Source organism: Periplaneta americana, chromosome 6 (assembly GCF_040183065.1).
Source record: "Periplaneta americana isolate PAMFEO1 chromosome 6, P.americana_PAMFEO1_priV1, whole genome shotgun sequence".
Lineage (NCBI taxonomy): Eukaryota > Metazoa > Arthropoda > Insecta > Blattodea > Blattidae > Periplaneta > Periplaneta americana.
The window spans coordinates 17,783,859-17,808,875 of record NC_091122.1 but is presented as its reverse complement, the minus strand read 5'-3'; the positions used below and the strand labels follow the sequence as shown (position 1 = coordinate 17,808,875).

Genomic DNA, 25,017 nt, shown 5'->3' with positions numbered 1-25,017 from the left:
TTTTGTTCTTTCGTTGCCGAGCTACCAGACGAGGGATCTATTTGCCGCACCGTTAAACATTATCATGTCGTAGCTCCTGTAATAATAAATCAAAGACACTGTAATTTAGCAAATAATTGAGCGGCAAATAACGCCCTCGTGTGCTTTCTGCGAACCCAACGAAAGAGCCAAAATGGCGGGCGATTATATTAAGTATTTATCGAGCCTTAGGAAATGCATCAGCGAATCACAAGACGCACACGTTTAAATGTAGCCGACCGGCAACGTGATTGGCTGCCGGAAATTAGAGCGACGGGACTATAGTATGCCCTGTGGGTATGTTCACGTCCGTGTCTGCTCACGCAGAACTTACAATAGTTAAGGTGTTCCGCGACTTTCCTCTTACACCTCCCTCCATTCACCTTCCCCTTTGCTGTTTTTTTGCGGACTGTGTTTCATATGACGTCATTTTTGCTGACTTCTGATTTAAGTTATATCTTAAAGGGCTAAGAATACGCTGTAATAGAAGACTTCTTACAATGGAATGAACTAATCAATAGAAGGGCAATGGAATTAACCATGTACATTCTAGTTACTAGTGAAATTGTCTTTATTAAGCTGTGTTGTTCCAAGTGTTGTACAACATATCGAAGTTTGTCACTTAATATCTTTTCATTCTAAAATACGGTTGTATTCCTTGTTGAGGAAGCTGTTCTCAATGTTTTGTTCATGAATAACCCAATGGATTGGCTGAATTAATACGAACTGTAAAATTACTTCTAAAAGGATGTCCATAAACCTTACCAAAATAAAAGTTCTAAGCGAGTTCAAAACTGATTCAGCAATCTACAGCACGGCGGTAAATTATTTTTAATGGCTAGGGATGTATTTTACGGTGAATAACAATCTTAAATTTCGGCATAGAAAGTAGGCTATTTAATTTTGGATTTATTCGCATTTAAAAAATATACTTTTTTGACTCCCGTCGTGCAATATTTATTACTATATGGGCCTATTCCTACATAGACTAGAAATCTAGATCATCAAAGAAATCTTAGGTTTTTTGTACATTTTAACTATACTCACACTTTTCTATCGGCATCAACGTCGTCTAGATAAATACATGTAACGGTCTTATATACTTTGTGTGAATAACATAAACTAAAGGTTCATTCACAATGAAAATTAAACATAACGTAAGCGTTAACTTAAGAACATAAACATTACGGTAAAATCAAGAAGTCATACCATCATTCACGATGGGAACATAAACATAACAGCAAACATACTTGGTAACCATGGAAACATAACAACGACGCCATTTCCTCATATTCTATCGTATACTTCAGCGCTCCACGATTGTGTTCTGTTTGCAAATCACGTAAGCATAAGCATGAAAATTTGGAGTTTGCGAACTTTCATGTTAACGTCGTACGGTAATGTTTATGCCAGTGCTTATGTGAATCATTGTGAATGATCCCATTTGGTAGCCTGGGCGCAAACTTCTGTGTTTATGTTGCGGTTATGTTTAATTTTCATTGTGAATGGGCCTTAATAAGTGTAACAAAACATTCAGGATATTTCTACTTTTTATTTAAAAATAAACTTACTGGAAATCCGGCTTGAATATTAGATTCAAAATAAATTCTCTATTGAAATAGGATTTGAATATTAAACTCAGGATTTGCCATTTGGTTCAGTTCTTGTGACTTCATTTCCGTAAATATTTGTTCTTCATTAATGTCACTGAATACAATTAGGCCTATATAAATGTATTAACTTATGTAACAAATATGGAAAATTGTAAGGACACACTGAAGTGCAGTTAAATGTATTTGAAACTTGAGTTGTAGATTGTTTAAATTACTTTGCATAAATTTAGGCTATATATTAACTTCGTCTTTTTTATTTAGCATTTAGATATTTTTGCGAACGTTAAAAAAAGTGATGCTGGCATACTGAGTTACATTACAGCATTAATTAGGCATGAAAAGTTGCTTACTTCACCTCATGTGCGCCATAATGAGCCACCATCTCCCTGCTACATCATGGCGTTAGTTGTGGATACCTGGATCAACCACGCTTGCGCATAGAATGATCAAACAAAGAATTAGTTACCAAAACAATTGATTGTATCTCACAAAATCAATGTTTGTCTAACTGTGATGGTCAATGCAGAATCAGTCGTGACATCACTTTCATTTTTTTTTTCATGTCTGTTAAATATTGTTTGGGCTACTTTTGAAGCCGGCATACCCAAAAGCTGATGCTTCTTTCATTACTTTATACAGATAACTTTACTAAATTTTCTCTACATTGAGCCATATTCCATTTTCTGACTTCAGGAGCATGGAGAATCTGCTGATCGTATAGGGAACTTCAGTCTTTGGTGATGGTTTTAAGTAGAAGTCTTTGATAACTTGTACCATGGCTATCTTGGTGCTCATAAGAGCAAAACGTGTACCTGTAAAAAAAATCAGTTCTGGAATAATAAACTAAATTACTTACGTTCGAAGTTACATTACATAAAAATACACAGTATTATATTTGCGAATGATGCTGCAGTTTTATCATATTCTGTAAATGATATAAAAAGAATGTTGCAGGTGCTGTTATCAATTTTATGGAAATTGAAACATAAAATAAATGTGAAGAAGACTAAATTATTTGTGATTTGTAGAACATAGAACCTCCCTACTAACTCAAAATTGTAACTGTTAAAGTAGAAGAAGGTACCGCTAACCAGTTCTATTACGTTGACAGTGACGATATAGAGGCAAAGATAATTGAAGATGAACATGTATACCACTTGATATTTTGTGAGTACACAATTAATTAATAAGAGTTTGAAATAAATTTAACTCCAAACTAAATGGCTTTATTGGAAGAATCAATGAATGAATATCCATGGAAACAGAAAACAAAAGAGAAACAGGATAGCCAATAAAATAATTACAAAATGACTAGTGTCAAGGCTAACCACAGATTAGCCACGTTACTTCCCCCTTAGAGAACATATTTCAAACTTTGCGGGAAAGTAACAGTTCGTCCTGAACGTGTTTTTCTTGTTTCCAAAGATGGATGGACATCATTGTATAAGTATATGGAACCAAATTCCTCTGCCAATAGGGCCTCAGAACAGTAGACAGGCCAACAACCAATAGGACCAACGCTATCCTTTTGGGGCACAACCCTCACATCAGCCCCCTCAACAGCCCCAGCAGTGTGTTTCAAACATGCCGTCTTCAGGAGTGGGACAGAGTCCACCTTTGCGACCAATAAGTCCGCGAACGCAGTTCAGGCCTGAAGGAAAACCATTTCCAATACCAGCTCCACCAGAGTCAAGGAGCCAATCTCCAAATGTGGCAGGTAATGCGGCAACATATTCCCCACAAACATAATAAAGATGAAGAAAATAATGAAAAAATAACAATGAAGAAGTCGAAGATGGCGATGGAAATGAAGATAAACATATGGATGAGATTTGTGACGATGAAATGGTGGGAATGGGGGTAACAAAAAAGGCGAAGTTTAAGATGAAGATGATTATTAAAAAGGAGACGTAGGTGATGATAATGGTAACAATGAATACGAAAATTAAGGGATAAATAACATGAAGACACAATGTGAAGATGAAGATAAAAATACCATGAATACAATGATTAAGATAAAAAGGGTAACATGAATCCAAAGATGAAGATAAAGGTAACATGAATACAAAAATGGTAAAATATAGGAAATGGATCATGGCTGACTCAGGAAACCCAACGTACGAAAGCTACAAAAGTTAAAGAAAAAAAAAATACAAAGATGAAGATAAAGGAAACTTGTACAAACATAAAATGAAGGTAACATTAATACAAATTGCAGATAAAGCTACATTAATACAAAGATCAAGTTAAAGGTAACATTAGTAAAAATGAAGATATAGGTCTAAGTATATGAAGATTAAGATAACATAAGTACAGAGATGAAGATAAAGGTAACATGAATATAAAGATTAATATAAACAAATTATGTGAATATAAAGATTTACATAAAGGTAACGGATATAAAATGAAGATAAAGATAACTTGCATACAAAGATGAAGATAAAAATAACAGTGAATGTGAATGTGACGAGGATAACAGTAACAATGGGCACTAAAATTAACATTAATATTACATAAAGATAAACATGAAGATATGATGAGATAAATGTAACGAAGCCGGAGATAAAGATGAAATCAGTAACGAAGATAATAATGGTGATGAAAATAATAGTGAAGACGAAGATGAAGGTATAGATAACAATGAAGTTAAAGTTAATTGGACCATTGAAACTATCTAAGAGGAAAATAAATATGACGATCAAGATGTAGAATGAAGACAAAATGTAGAATGAAGGCGAAGATGAGATACGAATAATAATTATGAAGATGACTACAAATGTAATGGAGGTAGAAATGGAAACAGAGAGATATTAGGAACAAATCAATATATACTCTGGTAATGGAAATTACTGGAAAACGGCTGAACGGATTTTAATAAATGACCCCTCATTTTGAAGCTTGGAACTCAAAGTTTTTCAGAAAAATAGTAGTTTTCAGTGAAATTTCAGTTTTTCAACATAATTTTCCTATTTTCCAAAATCCATCTGTCGTCAGTTTTGAGAACCAGCTAATTGCATTTCAGAATAAAACAAAACACACACTACAGAAAACAATATTACACGAAGGCCATGATCTCCAAGAATGCTGACATATTTAGAGCTCAAATTAAATTGGTTATTAAAAACTTAACTTAATTTACAGGTTCGATTCTGTGGTCTGTAATTTTCTGGGTACAGCTGTGTATTGGATATTAAAAACTACGAATCTTGAGGTGGTTTGATGGCATTATTGCCATTAGAAATGAAATGTTATTGTGGTTAATGCCATGATGTGACTATTTTTCATTAATTATACATATTAATGCTATATTGATGATACGAAAGTGAAACGTTTTGGGGTTATATAAGTAGATGTAGAGAATAACTTAAATTAGATTTTGATTTCTATATTTTACTGAGTGGCGGTTATATAGTATATGTTACTGAAAGCTGTAAAACTTACGTAAGATAATATTATTAAAAATAAAATATTTTTATAGTTATTAATCAAGTGGGGTTCGGTCTTTTTCATATATTTAATGGCGGTGTGGTGTAAATATTTATATGCTTGGTTCTCTTCAGTATTGGCTCGAGAGAGAGTATCTTTCGTTATTATGGAAGCAAATAACTTTCAGAATGTCTGCTATTCTTCATTGAAAATAAATCTGAAAAATGTTTATTTGAACGTCTAATGAACTTAGTTTGCAGCATTTGCTGCACAAGCCACTAGTTTAATATAAAGATGAAGACAGACAAGAAGACCAAGGCGTATACTGCAACATAAACGGTTGTTTTTTTAGTTCTTGTGATAGTTGTTACAAAACTGTAACCTGCGTACCTATACAGTTGCGAGGCCCATTCCCAAACGCCTGGTAGACATACGGCGAACGGGCGGCCTTCTGTGCAGGCAGAAACCTGTCAGGGTCGAACACGTCGGGCTGCGGGTAATACCGAGGATCGTGGTGCAGCCCCATTACGGGGATGGAGACGCACACACCCTCGTCCAGCTGTATATTGGTGCCGGGGATCGTGTAGGGCTGTGTGACGCTCCTGTCCACTCTGGCCAAGGGCGGGTGCTTCCTCAGTGTCTCTGCGAACACATGAGTAGACTGCGGATTTTTGGGTCCTAAAAATGTGTTTTATTTACCTAAAATAAGCTCTTTTAGGCTTTATATAACATAAAATAGGTTCTAAAGTGTAGGATAGGAAAACACTATACTTATAAATGACATTAAGGAATCCTGAGGTTCATCGTCGCCCTCACATAAGCCCGTCATCGGTCCCTATCCTGAGCAAGATTAATCCAGTCCCTACCACCATATCCCACTTCCTTAAAATCCATTTTAATGTTATCCTCCCATCTACGTCTCAGCCTCCCCAAAGGTCTTATTCCCTCCTGCCTTCCAACTAACACTCTATATGCATTTTTCTGGATTTTACCATGCGTGCCACATACCCTGCCCATCGTACGTGCACTGTCCCTCTTGCCTCTTCACTCGCTCACATAGCAGCACTATCTCCAGGTAGCTCATATCATGCAGAGCTCATACGTGGACGGATTGTCCCTCTTATCTGTTCAGTCACTCATCTAGCAGCACCATCGCCAGGTAACTCATATTCTGCAGGGTATCGTACCTGCATTTTCCCTCTTACCTCTTCACTTGCTCACCTAGCAGTACCATCTCCTGCAGGTCCTCGTATGTGCACTGTTCCTCTTCTCTGTTCAATCACTCACCTAGCAGCACCATCGCCAGGTAACTCATCTTCTGCAGGGTCTCGTACCTGCACTGTCCCTCTTACCTCTTCACTTGCTCACCTAGCAGTACCATCTCGTGCAGTCCTTGTATGTACATTGTCCCTCTTACCTCTTCACTTGCTCACCTAGCAGTACCATCTCGTGCAGGTCCTTGTATGTACATTGTCCCTCTTACCTCTTCACTTGCTCACCTAGCAGTACCATCCCCTGCAGGTCCTTGTATGTGCATTGTCCCTCTTACCTCTTCACTTGCTCACCTAGCAGTACCATCTCGTGCAGTCCTTGTATGTACATTGTCCCTCTTACCTCTTCACTTGCTCACCTAGCAGTACCATCTCGTGCAGGTCCTTGTATGTACATTGTCCCTCTTACCTCTTCACTTGCTCACCTAGCAGTACCATCCCCTGCAGGTCCTTGTATGTGCATTGTCCCTCTTACCTCTTCACTTGCTCACCTAGCAGCACCATCTCCTGCAGTTCCTCGTATGTGCACTGTTCCTCTTCTCTGTTCAATCACTCACCTAGCAGCACCATCGCCAGGTAACTCATCTTCTGCAGGGTCTCGTACCTGCACTGTCCCTCTTACCTGTTCACTCGCTTACATAGCAGTACCATCTCTTGCAGGTCCTCGTATGTGCACTGTTCCTGTTCTCTGTTCACTCACTCACCTAGCAGCACCATCTCCAGATAGCTCATCTCATGCAGGGCCTCGTACGTGCACTGTCCCTCATATCTGCCCAGAACCTCCTCGACTTCGGTACGCAGCTTCTGCTGAATGTCCTGGTTCAGAGCCAGCTCATAGCTAGCGAACGTCAGCAGAGTGCTGGATGTTTCGAACCCAGCCAACAGGAACATCAACGACTGAGCGATGATTGTCTCCTCGTTCAGCACTGAAACAGCGTTCGTTGTCCTTTTGTGACTTTTTTTGATGTGAATATGTCTTTAAACTCAAATCGACACTTAGGGTACAAGGACGGAAACTGGAATGTAACTTTTGCGTTCCGACACTGTAACTTCGTGACTAATAAACACGACTGAAAAAATGTGGTCTCGTTCGATCGGGTATACGACTACGATGTGGGCATGACCTTTAGTTGGCGCCGCGGCCATTTTGAGGATGGGAAAAAAAATCCGGGCAGTATACCTCGCGAGCTTAATTTAGTGCCAAATGAAAGATCTCGCATGTCTGTCGATTTAAGTCAGATGTATTCACATGAAACTAACCTCGATCTTTTTTCAGAACACATTTTAGTCCATTGTATGGAACAGTAAAGCGGGTCTAATGTCTTATTATTTTTTGAATAGTCTTTAGATTTCACATATTTGACCAAATTCTTAAAAGTTGTTTTTGAAGATGTTCCTGATGCATCAGTATTTCATTGAGTATAATCTGTTCTCATTATATTCACAGTTATGTTTTTCATGATTTGAAACTTTCACGACGATCAGTGCGGTACGACGTTTTTGGGTATTTACACCTTGACCTAAATGTAGGTACATCCAACATTTCGGAACTACACGTCGATCCCGTCACCAGAAAACCTACAAGGTGCCCCACATACAATGATACAATGCATTTTCTTTTAAAAGTACAATGTTGATTTTTCTAAATGTAATTGGAGGAGGGGACGTGTCAGATTACGTCATGGAAGGCATTCCTTTGGGCCCTATTCATAGGGTGGGGTTGATATCTCTGATATTTTGGATGGTGTGATGATTTTTTTGTATTCAACTTTTATTTGAAATATTTTTTTTCTGAAGTGAGTGCTAACCCGGATAGTCACAGGGTATGAGTTTTGAATCATCATTATCAGTCCGAGTCAAAGCGTGCATCATTGTTTGGATAAAATCGCCAATGGTACGCACCTTAAAAGATGCCGCCGTCTTGGAACTGCTGCTTCTTTGTTTCGCTTGTCCGTACATATATAATATTGTTATCTAGAAGTGATAGCTTCAAGCAACTCATTAAAACATGTTGGTTGCTGCTTGAATGTGTAACTTACTGACTCTTACTCGTATATTGCTGGAATATTTCTAATTTCGTGTGAAGCAGAATGCTTTCTTTATTTTTAACTGTACCAGTACTTATAACATTTTGCCTTGTCTTGCACTCACCTGTAGAAGTTTTCCTCGTGCTGGTTTTGGTACTGCTGTCTTCATTCTTACTAATTCCTTCTTCCTGTTCTTCTTCAGCAGCATCTAGCATCAGCTGTAGCAAGTCGTTCCATTTCTGCTCTTTGTGTACCGTGCGATATTGCTTTGTTTCCTTGACAACATTCGCCAGAAAATCAACACACTGAAACGTAAAAAAAAAAAAAAAAAAAAAAAAAAAATCCCAAATGGTTTCCATGACATTTTAATCACTGTTGAATGGGACGAATAATGCATTAAGCAATAAATGAGGGGTTCACAACCAGAGTGGACCAAGTCCATCTGAAATAGTTCTGAGATATTGAGTCTTATCCTGGCTCATGCTTACCAATCTTTACCTTCCATAGGAAATGCTGCCCTCTGTGGAGTAACAAATGAGTTATGGACTTTCTTTGTTATGGCAGTGAATAAATCTACGTTTTCTTCATCCGAGATAGTACGAGTATTAATTCACAAACTGATCATTGGTGGACTTGGTCCACTCTGGTTGTGAGCCCCTCAAATATACCTATACATAATTAATATTGGTATCACGGAAATGAGTCCACATCTGTGGAGTAACGGTTAGCAAGTCTGGCCGTGAAACCAGGTGGCCCGGGTTCGATTCCCGGTCGGGGCAAGTTACCTGGTTGATGTTTTTTCTGGGGTTTTCCCTCAACCCAATATGAGCAAATGCTAGGTAACTTTCGGTGTTGGACCCCGGACTCATTTCACCGGCATTATCACCTTCATCTCATTCAGACGCTAAATAACCTAAGCTGTTGATAAAGCATCGTAAAATAACTTACTAAAAAAATCACGGAAATGACATACTTTTCCTTATACGCTTTGCTCATTTTGAAAACAATTCATTTCACTTCCCATATTCAAAGAAATTACGGGATTCAAGAAGTATCCAACTCAAAAACTGTTTATACCTGTTACTAATAGAAGGATGAGTTCAGAATGAAGTTATTTTTAGTAAGTTATTTAACGACGCTATATCAACTGCTAGGTTTTTTAGCGTCGATATAATTGGTGATGGCGATATGAGGCGAGGGTTCGCCGTAGATTACCTGACATTCGCCTTACAGTTGGGAAAACCTCGGGAAAAACCCCAACCAGGTAATTAACCCAAGCGGAAATCGAACTCACGTGTGGGGGCAGCTCCGGGTGAGCAGGAAAGCACCTCTGCCGACTGAGCTACACCTGTGGCTAGAATAAAGTTATAATCACAAATATTTGTGCAGTTTTTATGTTTCATTAATCATTAATTTACATCTGATTGAGGTTCTGGCTGATATGTATATCTATTATCAGGCAGTACATCTCACTTCACGATATATTATGCCACAGGAAGAACATTGCATTCATCTGAAGTCTCATTAATGTAATATGTTGATAGTCAGCGACGTCTGCAATGGAGGGGGAATGGAACTGCTAACCTACCCATTATCTCCTGGCTTAGTTGCCACATGAGTGATGTCTTATTGGTGTCACTTAGGTTCAAACCTGTCCTTGAACATTTGTGAAATGTTTTCCGCTTTAATTTATATTTTTGGAGGCAAAGCCATGTCGACCAGTGATATTAAGTTAATGCTAGGCCAGTTAATTAAATATAGTACTATTTATTATTGCATGCGTTACCCTATTCTATTTTAACTAGCCGTAACCGTGCGCTCCGCTGCACCCATTAGAAATAACTATAAAGTAATTGCATAATTAAAATAGGACATTTGATCCAGGAACATTCGTGTTTGATAGAAGGATAAATCGATTAATATGTTACTTAATTTAAATTGTATTTAAATAATTAAAATGCGATCATTTTGGTCCAGAGACCACTCATTTGGTGCAATGACAATTCCTTTAACATGTTTCTTAATTTTTATTACATGCAACCATAGTTTAATGAAGATTGACATCATTTTGATTTAATGTGTATACTTTATACTGGGTTTTCATTTCAAAGTGTGTCTTGACGTCACTGTTGTGAGTCAGCGATTTGAAGCGAGTTTCAGCTTTTATGTCAGAGAAGTTGCCTATTAATCAAGGCGTTCAATCTGAACTTGAGAACGTGTACGGTATAACTTGAATGTCGTAGCAACAGATGGCGGTCTGTAAAGTCTGTGTGCTACCATAACCTCTTTCGAACTGTGTTTTGCGCGGGCAAGTCGTACGCAGGGTATTTGTTATCATCGATTGCGTACGGCAACATTCCACAACACAAATCAAATGCTCCGTGTCCATGTTGACCGTCCAAGTTAATGTCAACAAATACGTAAGTAATCGTCTTAACCCTCTCCCCATATCCCGAAAGTAAGAAAAAAAAACTCACTTCAGTACGTGTTTCCAAACAGTTCACATTCTTGCCACTACTGGCGTTGCCGTACGTATCGGTAAGTAATCTTCAGAATGAAGGCCGTACTTGCTAGGCAACTTCTCTCGCATTTAGGTAATACGCCTCTGCGGAAGTGTAGGAAGAATGAATTCTCTAGGCTCATCGAATAGCCACATGACGACATACAGCGAGCCATGACACATTTTGAACTGAACACTCAGTATTACTTGCTATATGTTTCCATTGAATTATGGTAATAACTTAATTTTAACCCTTGTTTTCTACGTCTTCAGTAAATGGCGCTTGGCCCACTATGGTTCTGAACCCTTCAAATCACTTAAATAGTGATACAGCATATATAGTGATATGTAATTATATTTCTTTCTTTCGGAAATGTAAGAATTCACTACCTCCTATGTACCATTGCCATGGAATGAATAAATGTGTTTTTTCTTCCTACTAAAAAATTTTATATTTTGCACATAGGAGTTATTGCAGGAACAACAACGCTATAATCTGAGGCGGCTGTGAAAATGTATTGTATGGTTATTTTAAGTCTTGTATCCTATCCTTAAATATCAGTCCTATCAAAATGTTGCATAGAATAAAACTTATCGGAAATCATTTTTAAAGAAACTTTCGTTATGTAACATTTTTTCACAAAAAGCAATAATAAGCGAGATATTTCGATTTATTTAATTCCATCTCCTTTAAATAAAGAATTTTGAATGCCACATAGCCTAAAATCTAAGTTACAACGAACTTAATTTATATTTCAATTTTCATCGAAATCTGTTCAGCCATTTTCGTGTGTAAAGGTAACAAACATCCAGACAGACAGAGAGACAGACAGACAGACAGACATACAAACAAAAATGTCAAAAAAGCGATTTTCGGTTTCAGGGTGGTTAATTATATATGTTAGAACCAATTATTTTTGGAAAATCGAAAATTACCAGAAAAATTTCGGCTACAGATTTATTATTAGTATAGATTGATTTATTATTATTTCACAAAATAATCTCATTAAATATCACGGTATGTTTTCATTTCCTTTAGAGAAGTTCGCGAATACGAAGCGACAAATTGAGAAGCTCTTGTAATGCAGTGTGTCCACATGAAACCTTATTCCTTTAAATTTCCGTATGTACAGTGAAACCTGCCTTTGCGGTCACTTCATTTAAACGGCCACCTGGTCAAAAGGCCAATTTTCTCTGGAACCAATTGGATTTTCCATAAAATCAATACAAATTCTCTCTTTATTTAGCGGCCATCTCATGCCCCGGCCAGCGGCCGGGGTCTATTTGGACTGGAACCTGACTATAACAGTCACTGTCCAACAAAAAATCTTTTCACGGATACTGTTTGACCTATTTTTTCGATGGTTAGAGGACAGGGGACAATAGCTAAGTGTACAACAGTACACCCTTCACATCTTGGGATTAGTTGGTTACTGTTTTATGACTCTTTTGTCACTTTTCACTCCGACTCTGCACAGCTGTATATTCTTACTCATTTTTAAAGCATTGAAACACGGACTTTTTCTATCGAAAATGTCATAGTATGTTTTAGGTCAGTAGTTAACCATTCGAATTTTTTTCTCTCCTTTTTCTGTCTTTCCCTATTTGGACCAGCTTTTAACGAATGTTTCTTCTTTTCATTCGCTTGATTCAGAGGAACTGTAAAGTTGGTTTGAGAGAGAAATCATGTCTAACAATAAATGTAGAGTGGTGTTAAGTTTAGAGGGCGAAGACAGTGAGAAGGGAACATTTGCGAGAAAAATTGCAGAAATATTCAAATGTGGAAGGACACAAACGGTATAATTAAGAATAAATATGAAATATTAAAAGAGTGGAGGAAAATAAGCGTGGTGGCCAAAAAAGGAAGAGAGAATCTGTGTTTAGTAATGTGAATGATTTCGTTTACGAATGGTTCAAGTGTGCGAGGGCGAAGAAATTGCCAGTAAGTGGGTCTATGATTCAAGAGAAAGGTCTTGAAATTGCCAAAGAACTCAATGTAAGCTATTTCGTTGCTAGTAATGGTGGTTAGAGTGCTTTATAAAACGGCATAACATTGCATTTCGTTCTTGTCTCTGGTGAAGGAGGTGACATTGCAACCAATGTTATTGAAGAATGGAAAAAAATAGACTGCCTTCAATTCTTGCGGAATATGAACTCAGAGACATTTACAATTTTGACGAAACGGTTTTTTTTTTCAGGGCCCTCTCTAACAAAACTTTAAGTTTTAAGAAAAAGAGTGTAAAGGGGGGAAGTTGGCATAAGACAGAATAAACCTGCTGTTTTGTTGTAATGCTGCAGGAGAAAAAGAAGCACTCTTAATGATAGGGAAATCATTGAAACCGAGATGTTTGAAAAATGTTGACATGGGCTTATTGGGGGTGAAGTGGCCTGCCAACAATAAAGCTTTACGATTTCAATTCGAAGATTAAACGACAAAATCGCAATGTGATCCGTGAAATTGGCGTTTCTTCCCCCAAATACGACATCACACCTCCAGCCCCTTGAACAAGGTATTATCCAGTCATTTAAACTGAGGTACCGCAAGCGAGTTTTGAAAAGGCTAGTTGCAAGAATGGAAGAGGCTGATATTAATATGCACGATTGTTGTACGCGCACAGTACTAAAAAGTCAATGAAATTCAGTATTTTAATACTGATTCATAAAAACCGCAACCTTAATCAAGCGGCCACCTGATAAAACGGCCATTTTACAAGATAACTTCAGATGGCCGCTTTAGACAGGTTTCACTGTATATTTTTTACTCACCTTCGGGTTAAACGTTTTGACTGGGAAGAAATGTGCGTACTGTGGCACGAACAGAAATACGAGGTAGATGAAGATCCTCTGCAGCAACGAAATATCGTTGTAGGTACCGGCAATCCGGACGAACTCGGCCTCCGGGTCTTTGAGGGAGTCGCACTGCACGCCGAACGCGCAGGACGCGATCAGGTCCAGCGTGAACCGTCCGAACAGCTCCTTCATCTCCAGCTCCACTTCTGAGACTGTCTTGCCTGCAACACAGATCCAGGATCAGACGGTGACTTGCAGATCACGAACACGTCACATGTCACTGATTGCGGTTGTTAGTAGTCGTGTAGTGAATAGTATTTTATGCTCGACCATGCCGAAATGTAGTAATTATACACCTGGTAGCAGCCCTTTAATGGACCTCATTAAAGTATACCTATTCATTAAAGTTCAGGTGTTTCACCAATTAGAAAGCACCATTGTAGCGATATGAAAGCGCAAGTATTGATTATTATCGGATGCAATCGAAAGACAACTAGCGAAACGTCACGGAGGCTGGAAATCCAATACTGTCGCAGAAGTTTATGTTCTGTTACTATAATAATTAGCGTTAATTGTAAATAATATTCAAATAAATGCAATTTGTCATCTCGTTTTTCAATGTCTAAATCAATTTCAAGGTTATATAAAGATTCATGTTTATTTTACTCTCTAGATTATAACAAGGTCAATGACATTTGTTTCTCGGAAAAAATAAATACTTTCGCGTCTGCGCACATCTCACAATTTACGACATATTGCACAAGGTCAGTTCCGCTCCCCAGTCAGATAAGAATAACATGAATACTTATGAATAATTTCAAGTTAGGAATATGGTCGAGCATAAAAAGTCGTATGAAACTTGCCTATAATGGTAATTAAGACGCTCGTATGAAAATTATGAAACTCGCTTGCGCTCGTTTCATAAACATACTCGCGTCTTAATTACTACCATTATAGGCTCGTTGCATAATTTACTATTATTTAATGACGATTTCAACTGCACGGGTTATTGACCGTCGAAATTTAGCGCGGTCGAAAAATGGTCGACAGATTTTGCCTGGAGCCATCTATTAAGAACAGGTTTCTTATACGTGCTTTAAATCTACGACACGGAACCATAGGTTTATGAGAAACAAAAATGAGAAGTTATCATGTGCAAAAGAGACTGACCTCGTACAAGTACGTGCAGGACGAAGACCAAGGCCTCGTCCACAACGAAGACCGCACCTCAAACAAAATCTATGCTAATAATATTTTTTTTTATTTTATTGGGTTATTTTACGACGCTGTATCAACATCTAGGTTATTTAGCGTCTGAATGAAATGAAGGTGATAATGCCGGTGAAATGAGTCCGGGGTCCAGCACCGAAAGTTACCCAGCATTTGCTCGTATTTGGTTGAGGGAAAACCCCGGAAAAAACCTCAACCAGGTAACTTGCCCCAACCGGGATTCGAACCCGGGCCACCTGGTTCCGCGGCCAGACGCGCTGACCGTTACTCCACAGGTGTGGACTGCTAATAATAAATCTGTAAGCGACATTTTTCTGGTAATTTTCGCATTTCCAAAAATAATTGGTTTTAACATGTATAATTAATCATCCTGAGCCCGAAAATCACTTTTTTTTAATTTTTGTGTGTCTGTCTGTCTCTCTGTTTGGATGTTTGTTACCTTTTCACGCGATAATTGCTGAAAATTGGAATATAAATTAAGTTCGTTGTAACTTAGATTTTAGGCTATATTATGGCATTCAAAATACTTTATTTAAAAGGGGGGTTATAAGAGAGCCTGAATTAAATAAACCGAAATATCTCGCTTATTATTGATTTTTGTGAAGAATGTTACATAACAAAAGTTTCTTTAAAAATGATTTCCGATCAGTTTTATTCCAAGCAAAATTTTGATAGGACTGATATTTAAGGATATACAAGAGTTTTAAAATAACAATACAATACATTTCCACCGCCGCCTCAGATTATAGCGTCGTTGTTCCATAACTCCTATGTGCATAATATAAAATTTTTCAGTAGGAAGAAAAACAGATTTATTCATTCTATGGCAATGGTACATAGGAGATCGTGAATTCTTACATTTTCGTAAGAAAAAAATATACTCGTAGTTACATATAGTAGGTTGTATTATTTGCTGTATCACTATTTAAGTTATTTGCTCTAGCAAAAATGTGAAAATGGATTTGTCACATAGGAGTTAATGCAGGAACGACAACGATGGATATGATGAAATAAAAGCAAATGACTCCATCTATTTCAGGCGGCCTTGACGTTTATCAATATTAATATATTAATTTGTAGTCTCTCTAGATGGCTGTAATGTTACATATGAGGACTGAGGTAAGATGAAAATAGATCTTTACGCACAGAAAACTTGATATTCTGTCGAAATATTGTACATCTTGATTATTGCAACTTTATTTGGTGCATATAAAATACTCTAATTTTATACACTTAAGTTTCTTTTTGTTCACACAACATAATAGTAAAGAGTTTTGTCGTAAAGATGAGTATTTTTACTTGACCAAAAATACAACTCATAATAAATAAGCATTTTACCATAGAGCTCACTGGAGCTGAGTTATTTTAAAAGGTGTCACGAAATGGCGTTCCTGCGCTCATAATATACCCATATTCGTTTCCTGTGTTTCTTAAAATAATATTTACGTAGGGTACCTCATTTTTTTATTTGCATAAATAATGATATACAACCGAGCGAGTTGACTCAGACGGTAGCGTTTGAGACACGCATTCGGGAAGTCCTCCCGGGTTCAAACCCCGTGGGCGACCAGTCTGACTGGGGTTTTTCATGATTTCCCTTAGTCATAAAGGCAAATGCTGGGTTGAAAAAAATACATGCCATGATTCATCACCGTCTCAATTACCAATACCAAAAACATTATTTTTTTTAACTAGCTGCTACTTTGCCTTTTTTCAGGTTTTAGTACTCTTTTTTGTAATTAAATTTAGACCGGCCAGAGGCCGTTTACCAAAGTTATCTTTGTTTTCTGTTTTCGTTTTCATTTGTTTTACTTATACTAATACAAACACAACACCCATGTCCGAGTGGGGACTCGAACCCACAACCCTTCGGACCAAGTGATAGGGACATGCCGTGCCCCTACCGCTTGAGCCATCCGGGCCTGCAAAAAGGCAAATGCTGGGTTGGAAAAATACATGCCATGATTCATTACCGTCTCAATTACCAATACCATTAATCAAAATCCATGATCAGTTACATGAACACAAGCCATCTACAACAACAATAGAAACAGGAACTCAACAAGAGTAAAAACGGCCTACTGATATACCCACACATTCTAAACACGCGACATGACCACAGATGTTAAGGAGTGAATAAAATAAACTTAACAGAAAAGAAAAAAAAAAGATGCAGAGCAAGATTAACATAAAAATTATCTTCGTACACAATTAACTCTATTAATTTGGAGTGATTTATTAAGGGATGCATTCAAGTCTAATGTAGAAAAATGTTAAACGAATTATCATTGCACCAAAAAGGGTTTCTCTGAACCAAATGACCATATTTTAAGGGGAGAGGATGGTATTTTTTGGTGAAAAATGAGTAAATTAAAAAAAAATCTTTAAAATACTCTGTGATATGTATGGAATGCATTGCATAACATTTTGTGCCCTTATCGGATGTTGAGTCGTCATTTTTAAACTTCCTGCGTTATGAATTTTTAAATCACTCGCCCACTTTTATTGTTGTTTCCTGTAAATTAAATTTTCAATTTTGTTTTTCTTTAAAACACCCTTTGATAGCCTATGTGTGGAATGCATTGCATAACATTTTGTGGGTATTTGTGCCCTTATCGGATATTGAGACGTCATTTTTAAACTTCCTGCGCTATGGATTTTTAAATCACACGCCCGCTTTTATCGGTTTCCAGTAACTTTTTTTTTTCTACTTTGCCAGATAAAAATGGATATAATTTCTGAACTATTAAAGATACATGCATGAAATTTAGAACACACATTCTTTAGACTATTAGGAAACTTTTCTCTGTAACAGAATTTTGTTAATTGATTTCATTTAAAAATACGTCCGTTTGTTTGCAAGAAAGGAAATCAGAAAATTGTTATTAAATTTTAGTCGTTTATTTTACAAACGTAGGGACTAATATCAAAATTCTGTTACAGACAGTTTGTAGAACATGCTTTTGCAAATACATTGCAAAAAACTGTTTGAATCTGTCTTGGTAAAAACGGTTTAGATATATCGGTTTTAGTACAATCTTGCATTGGGTATATATATATATATATATATATATATATATATATATATATATTTCAAATTTGGACCCCCAAATAATTTTTTTTTTCAAAATATTTTTATTTGGTTGAGTTGCCACAGCTATTAGCTCACTACATACAAAAAATTAATATTTTACATCAAATAGGAAAAAAGTTAAAAAAAATACCATCCTCTCCCCTTAAGAAGGAAAAAAAAAGCAAAGAGAAAGCTGACCTGTCTGTGTGCGCAGGTAAGTGTTTAGCTGTTGACCGCACTGGTCTATCAAATTCTTCATTTCTTTCAGCTTCCCCGAGCTGAACGTGGGTGTGAGAAGGGAGCGCACGTTCTTCCAATGTTGCCCCTTGATGTTAAGCAACATGTTGTCTACGTACGGCGAGCTTCGCTCTTTCAATGTGGGCCGGTCCACGAAGGAGTCGAAGTCACGCACCATCACACTCTTTATCAGCTCGGGGTCGCGGAGCAACAGTGTCGGCCGCCTTCCCTCGTAGATCCCTGGTCAACATAACATATTATTCTGTTGGGCTTCTACAGGGACATCACTTTATTTTTACCAACATTTTTAACATTAACCTGGCTATACTCGGAAACACTGTTGCCCCCTTCCATTACAGGAGTTTGATGTTGCTAATGCAATATGTAAACAAATCATTTTACTAGGTATAGGAGGAGAGAAAAGTAGTGTATCCATTTATGTTGTAGGGAAATACGATATGATTTTCAGTTTGATCATCACTTTTATGGAATTTATCAAAATACAGTAGAGTAGTAACATTTTTTTTCAAAAACTCAACTTTTCAGGCGGCTATGTTCATTATGTAATGTCTACTTTATTTAGTATATTAATTATTGATGTTAACATACAATATAGAGAGTGCATTTAAATTGAGGGGGTCATAAGTAAAGGGCTGTAAGTGCACTTAAGTTACTTTTGAGAAAATGGGGTTTAAATATTTAAGCTTTCGTAAAATCGGTGAAATTTTTATTTAAATTTTGATGTGTGATGAGATTAAAATATCCCTTTGCCACTAAAATTTTAGATACTTTAGCTTACACTGGATGCACTTAACTCATGTTATTACAAATGTCACTAGCATTCCTTTGCTTCTAGCCACCTCAATTCAAAATAAACTGATCTGAATTTTTAAACAAGTTGCTGAAAATGGTTGCCGTTCATTACACTGCAGGCTTCAATTCTGTACGCATGTTATTAAAAACATTTTGAAGCATATTCTCTGAAATTGAATTTATCGTTTCTTGAATATAATTTTTTAGTACGATATTATTAATATAGGTCCTTTCTTCTATAGAAAACGCAACCATATTTCTGAAACACACTATACACTGCAGTGTTTACTTCACTGCTTGAAGACTTTGAATGAAACAGCGGCCGTAAGTTTGTGTTTCTGACGGGAGCAAGGACAATAGTGAAGGGGTGGGAGTGAAGTACATTCAGAAATGCAGGTACAATAAAAATGCAAGTAAAAATAAAATGATGTCCCTGTATATATTGAAGAATATTTACAACTATGGGTGGAAAGCGTCTGCCAAAACCAGGTAGCGTAATGTTAGATTGTTTCTAACTTTGCTTGTATTTTAACTTAGATCATTTTCTGCGTACCACTCGAGAAAGAATGTAACGAAAATTGCAATATTGTCCCTTACGGGAGCTTCGTAGTTTCCACACACAATACATTCGTTCGTTGAGAAACTTTATTGAAAATTATGGATAATTATGGAGGAATAAGTTCATTGAACACAGGATATAAAATTTATGCAAATATTTTGAAAAGGAAACTCAATGAGTATTACGACAATATTATCAGTGAAGAACAAAATGGTTTTCGTTGAGGAAGATCCTGTTGCGATGGATATTTTGCATTGAAATTACTGGTTTAGAAACATAGAGAATTTAATCTAGAAACACATATGGTATTCATTGACTTTAAAGAGGCTTTTGATAAAGTTAATCGGAATAAATTACTTCAGATTTTGGCAGATTATCAAGTACCTCAACAGATAATACAAAATATTTACAACATATATAAAACAACCATCATAGCAATTCGAAGCAACAATAGACTTTCACAATGGCGACCCATTTATAGTGGAGTACGACAAGGCTGTGGTCTTTCACCACTTCTGTTCATATATAAACAGAATCGTTCAAGATTGGCGACAGACACGCCATGGATTTATTCCAATTAATCGAAATTTGCAGCTTGATGCTTTACTTTTCGCTGATGATCTAGTTCTCATAGCATCAACTGAAGATGATTTACAATATTCAGTACACAATTTAAATGTAGTCAGTGAAAAATATAACATTGAAATTAATATTGAAAAAACGAAAATCATGTCATTTTGTGGGAAATTCCCTGTTCCAAGTAAAATCTGTTTGAATAATAAAATAATAGAAAGAGTAAATACTTTCACTTACCTTGGCTATACACTATCACCTTATGATGAAGTAGATATTGCTGAAAAAACATGTAAATATAATAAAACAATGGAGATCATTAATAAAATCATGAAACCTTCACTAGTACAAAGACCACAAGAATAGGCTTGTACAAAACCTTAGCACAGCCAGTATTAAGCTATGGTAGTGAACCGTGGACTGCGAAGAATAAAGATGTCAGTAGAATAACAGCAAGTGAGATGGGGTTCATGAGAGCAACAGTTGGATATACTCGCTGGGATCATAAAAAAAATGAGGACATAATGCAAGAACTTCAAATAGGACCCATTACGCAGTTCATCAGCAAGTATCAACTTCAGTGGAAGGGTAATCTCGAACGAATGGATCGATGCAGAATTCCAAAAGCACTGTTTCATTACCATCCGCATGGCAAAAGATCTCTAGGTCGTCCGAAGAAGAGGTGGACTGAAAATTCTAGTTTGAGACCGTAACAGGCCGCTGGGCCTAATGCTTGTTAGGAAGACGACGACGATTTGTACTATAACTTATTCATGACCTAGGTTATGCTTCTACTACAACATTGAGACAACTCCTATTGCTTTCATAATAGCATTGGACTAGCTGTGTCCTAACATTTAATGATAGATCCATGGCTTGAAATTTAGAATTCTTGTAATGCTTTAATCTACAATATTGTAACTATGAACATGAAAAATGCAACAAAACCCCATTGTTTATCCAAGTATGATTTTTTTCTATCTCAGACGATATAAAATTCATAACGCTTCAGAATTTGTATGTGACTTCTGAATTACTTTAACATTTAATTTATGATTAAGGGGAAAGAAGAAGACATTAAAAATATTAACATAAAAATAATACTGTAGAAATAAAAACGAACAAATTCATGAAGATTCTTTCTCTCTACTGATCATGCAATTTCAATATACAATGTAGCAAGTAAACATATGAAACGATTTTTAAAGGGGTTGGTTTAATCCAGTATTTCGGCAATGTGTGCCACTTCGGAATTGTAGCGGAGACACCCGAAGATAACTTAATTTCTAGAGAGCGGTCACTTTTCTTTTGACAGCTGTTTCGCTTACCTCCATACTTATGGCCTTCGAAACTTTTGTAGAGTTCCTTCTGGAAGTCATGGAAAGAAACTCTTAACAGCATCCTGTCCTTGATGTTGCCGAAGATGATTGTGGGCTCCAGGTAGTGGATGCCCCGTTGCTTCCAATAGCCGAACGTGTTGGTGCAGTACAAGTAGAATAGCAAGAGCAACATCGACAGGAGTATGCACCACGCCTCGAAGCCCATTGCACTGACCTACACGATAAATATTTAATGCACTTTTAATGAAAGAACACTTTATGCGAGATCGTGCGGTATTTGCTTGGTTTCCGCACAAAACCAATCCGCGGTAAGTCTTAAATTCCACATTCAGTATTCCCAACCTAACACACATAACAATTTCCCTCTTCTTACCGCTTAAGTGACATATTGATTTTACTGCTTTAGGCTTTTAACATATTATTTTTAGAGACGTTTAACATAGTAATAATTATAAATTGGAAACTTACCATTGCAATTTCACCTAAATTGCACTGTTAATTATTGGTTTTAAATATTTTCAAAAATTAAGTAAACTCTACAACTCCACTAAAGTTATGCAAGTAACATTAAGGAAGCCGTGATAAAATCAACAAGATTTATAGACTGGGGAAAAAAAAGACAGACGTATATCACGGCCTGCTGGAGTATAGTAAACACAGAAAATATTTTAAAGCAACAATGTTGAAGATAGATATTTTTGTTTTGCAAATTTGACGTCATTGAACAGAAACCAAGATGGAGATTTCATTGCAACTAATTAGAAATTCCTCTTTCAAGTATATAATAAACGATCTTCGCACAAAATAATGTACGATACACGAGCGGTATGTTTTCTTTCAATTCTCGGAAATTAAAAAAGCTCAACTACGTTTCGCTTTTTCAAACTTTTCCTCGAACATGAAAACTTCAACATACCGCTCTTGTAACGCATATTACTATTACGTAGGAATATTTTTCTTCACTGCTGCTTTCGGGCAGCGTGTAAAGTTTAGCCATGTTTTTTTTACGCGACCGTTGGTAGCGCCAGCTATTGCGGCGAACTCCAAGCAACTAGCAACGACAGCGCCTCCAAACCGATACGCATGTTCGCTGTGTCGACCAGTAGTGAAGTTTTATATCTGTCAATTTTTTTTCGGTACCAATGATGCTGCAAATGTATATTTTCGTAATGGTTCCAGAGCAATTCTTTGCAGGAACTCTGTTCCTGGTAGAGTGAGAATGTATAATAACACTAAACAACAAATGTTTACTTTTTGTCTTGCTCCGAAATATAAATAGGTGAATGTTACTAATATGTGTGCCCTAAATCTGAATTTAAAATCCAAATTGCCCCATCATGTACCATTTTCCGGGGAAGATGAATTGAATTTTTTAATGACAAAATTTATTTGTTTTTAATTTTTCTCTGCTACTGATAAAATTACAACACACTAGGGATTCAAAATTCCTCATAATACTTGCAAAATGTGTACTGGATACAAAATTGATGTAACATAGTTTAAAACACAACAATAAAATATTTCATGCATATAATGAGAAAAATCTTGGAATTTGAACTTATATTTAAAATAATTTTCTGGATGACTTCTGCTTATAACTAGACCCGGGACTGTATTTTACAACGAACCAACAATAATCTGCAAGCATCCTGGTTGATGATCTTCCTTTATATCGCCTTTCCATTTCAGATATTTCTTTATGAAATCTTTCCCCATGCTCGTCGTTTACCGCTCCAAAGTTAGGAGGAAAGAAATTCAAATGAGAATGTAAAAAGTATATTATGAGAGACTTAACATGATTTCCACAACAAGTTCTATATAGTTCTCTGCCCTAGAATTTCCAAGGAAATTTGAGCAAACGTCTTTGAAAACGCGCCATGCCATTCGTTCTGTAACGGAAAGTTTTTCCTCAAACAAAGGGTCAGCCATAATTTTGTGAATTTGTGGACCGATGAAAATGCCCTCTTTTAATTTTCCTTCACTCAAACTGGTAAACCTTTCCTTTAAATACTGAAAACCACACCTTTGTTTGTTCATTGCATAGACCTCACTTTGAACTGTTATGAAATTTACTTAATAGAAGGGACCAATATCTGTTTATTTATTAGAAGTACAAAATAACATGCCAACAACCATAATAAACCGTAAATAAGTCATAAACTCATAACAAATTACACAAGTCCGGCGTTCCAGACTACCTATGCAACATGACTAGTTTCTTGTCAAATCGCACATTCTCAGTCAGAGTGGGTTGTACTCACTCCTCTGTTAGACCCATTAGTGCTGGCGTTCCACAAGGCTCTATCTTAGGTCCGATATTATTCAAAGTATATACTTCGGACATTCCTGCAACACCAACTGCACAAATTGCTATGTATGCAGACGTTACAGCTATTTATGCAACCCATCGCAACATTAACGTAGCCTCAAATCACCTTCAGGAAGCCTTAAACATCATATGCCCTTGGATTGAAAATTGGCGCACCGCACTGAACTACAATAAATGCGAAGCAATGATATTTACTTTGTGTCGTCCTCCTAATCCTCCATGCATAAATCTTTCAACCAACGTGATACCGTGGAAACAAAGGATGAAGCTGTAAAATATCTTGGAGTGCATTTAGATCGCCGTTTATCATGGAAACATCACATCAACAACAAACTTAAATTGGCCTACTCAAGACTCGCTAAATTATATCCGCTCCTCAACAAGAAATCATCTCTAAAGCTACAAAATTGCATGCTACTTTACACATCTCTATTACGACCTATACTGCTTTATGCCTGTCCTGTCTGGGGAGGGGCTGCAATAAGTGAAATTAAACACATCCAGTCATTTCAAAATAAAGTCATACGAATTTCACTCAATTCTCCTTGGTTTGTCCGTAACAGCCAACTACACAGAGAAACTGATATTGACACAATCAAACAGTTTATTGAGTCACAAGCTAAGAAGTTCTATGACAACCTAGAAAATGTTCCAGGCGCCGTCCATTACTCTCTCGGAAGGAAGTCCACATTTCCCACCAGAATCAAGAGCCGACTTCCAATGGACCTCATATTATAATCAAAATTTATCATCACACCAACCTATGTAAATAATTATTAATTAACAATTATTTTTGTTCATTGAGGAGCCCAATCAAGGCTGCTCTCAATTCAGTGTCATATATTGTATTTATATTTTTTAGAAATGATCTGTATAGCGCTAAATGCGCTGATCGACCAATAAATTGTTAAAAAAAAACTCATAACATATATTAGCTTTTGTTTTGGTTTGTACCCCCAACCCGCGCCAGATGTTTCCTGGGGGAGCGCTTATCGAAAAGTGAAATCACAGTATGTCTTAAAAACCCTACGTGATACGAAGAAAACAGATGCATTTTCGGATTCAGCGCACATCAAACCATAAGGGACACGTTGTTTTAAGTCGGAGCAACATTCTTGTTGTTCAGTGTAATTAGTCGGAATGCGTATTTTATTTCTGGTATCTACATATAGGCCTAGGCGCGTTTACGTACATACTCGCATTTCTTAGTAGTGCATA

At 36.8% G+C, this 25,017-nt stretch overlaps 1 protein-coding gene across 1 annotated transcript; it reads right to left on the bottom strand.

The window, feature by feature from the left end:
- Window positions 1–583: 583 nt before the first annotated feature.
- On the bottom strand, window positions 584–21,678 carry LOC138701067 (cytochrome P450 9e2-like). Its single transcript, XM_069827618.1, has 7 exons — window positions 21,459–21,678; window positions 18,147–18,425; window positions 13,622–13,866; window positions 8,480–8,660; window positions 7,033–7,254; window positions 5,448–5,699; window positions 584–2,443 (listed from the first exon to the last, which is right to left on the bottom strand). The coding sequence occupies exons 1-7, from the start codon at window positions 21,673–21,675 to the stop codon at window positions 2,280–2,282; spliced, it is 1,560 nt and encodes a 519-aa protein (XP_069683719.1). The 5' UTR covers window positions 21,676–21,678; the 3' UTR covers window positions 584–2,279.
- Window positions 21,679–25,017: the final 3,339 nt, after the last annotated feature.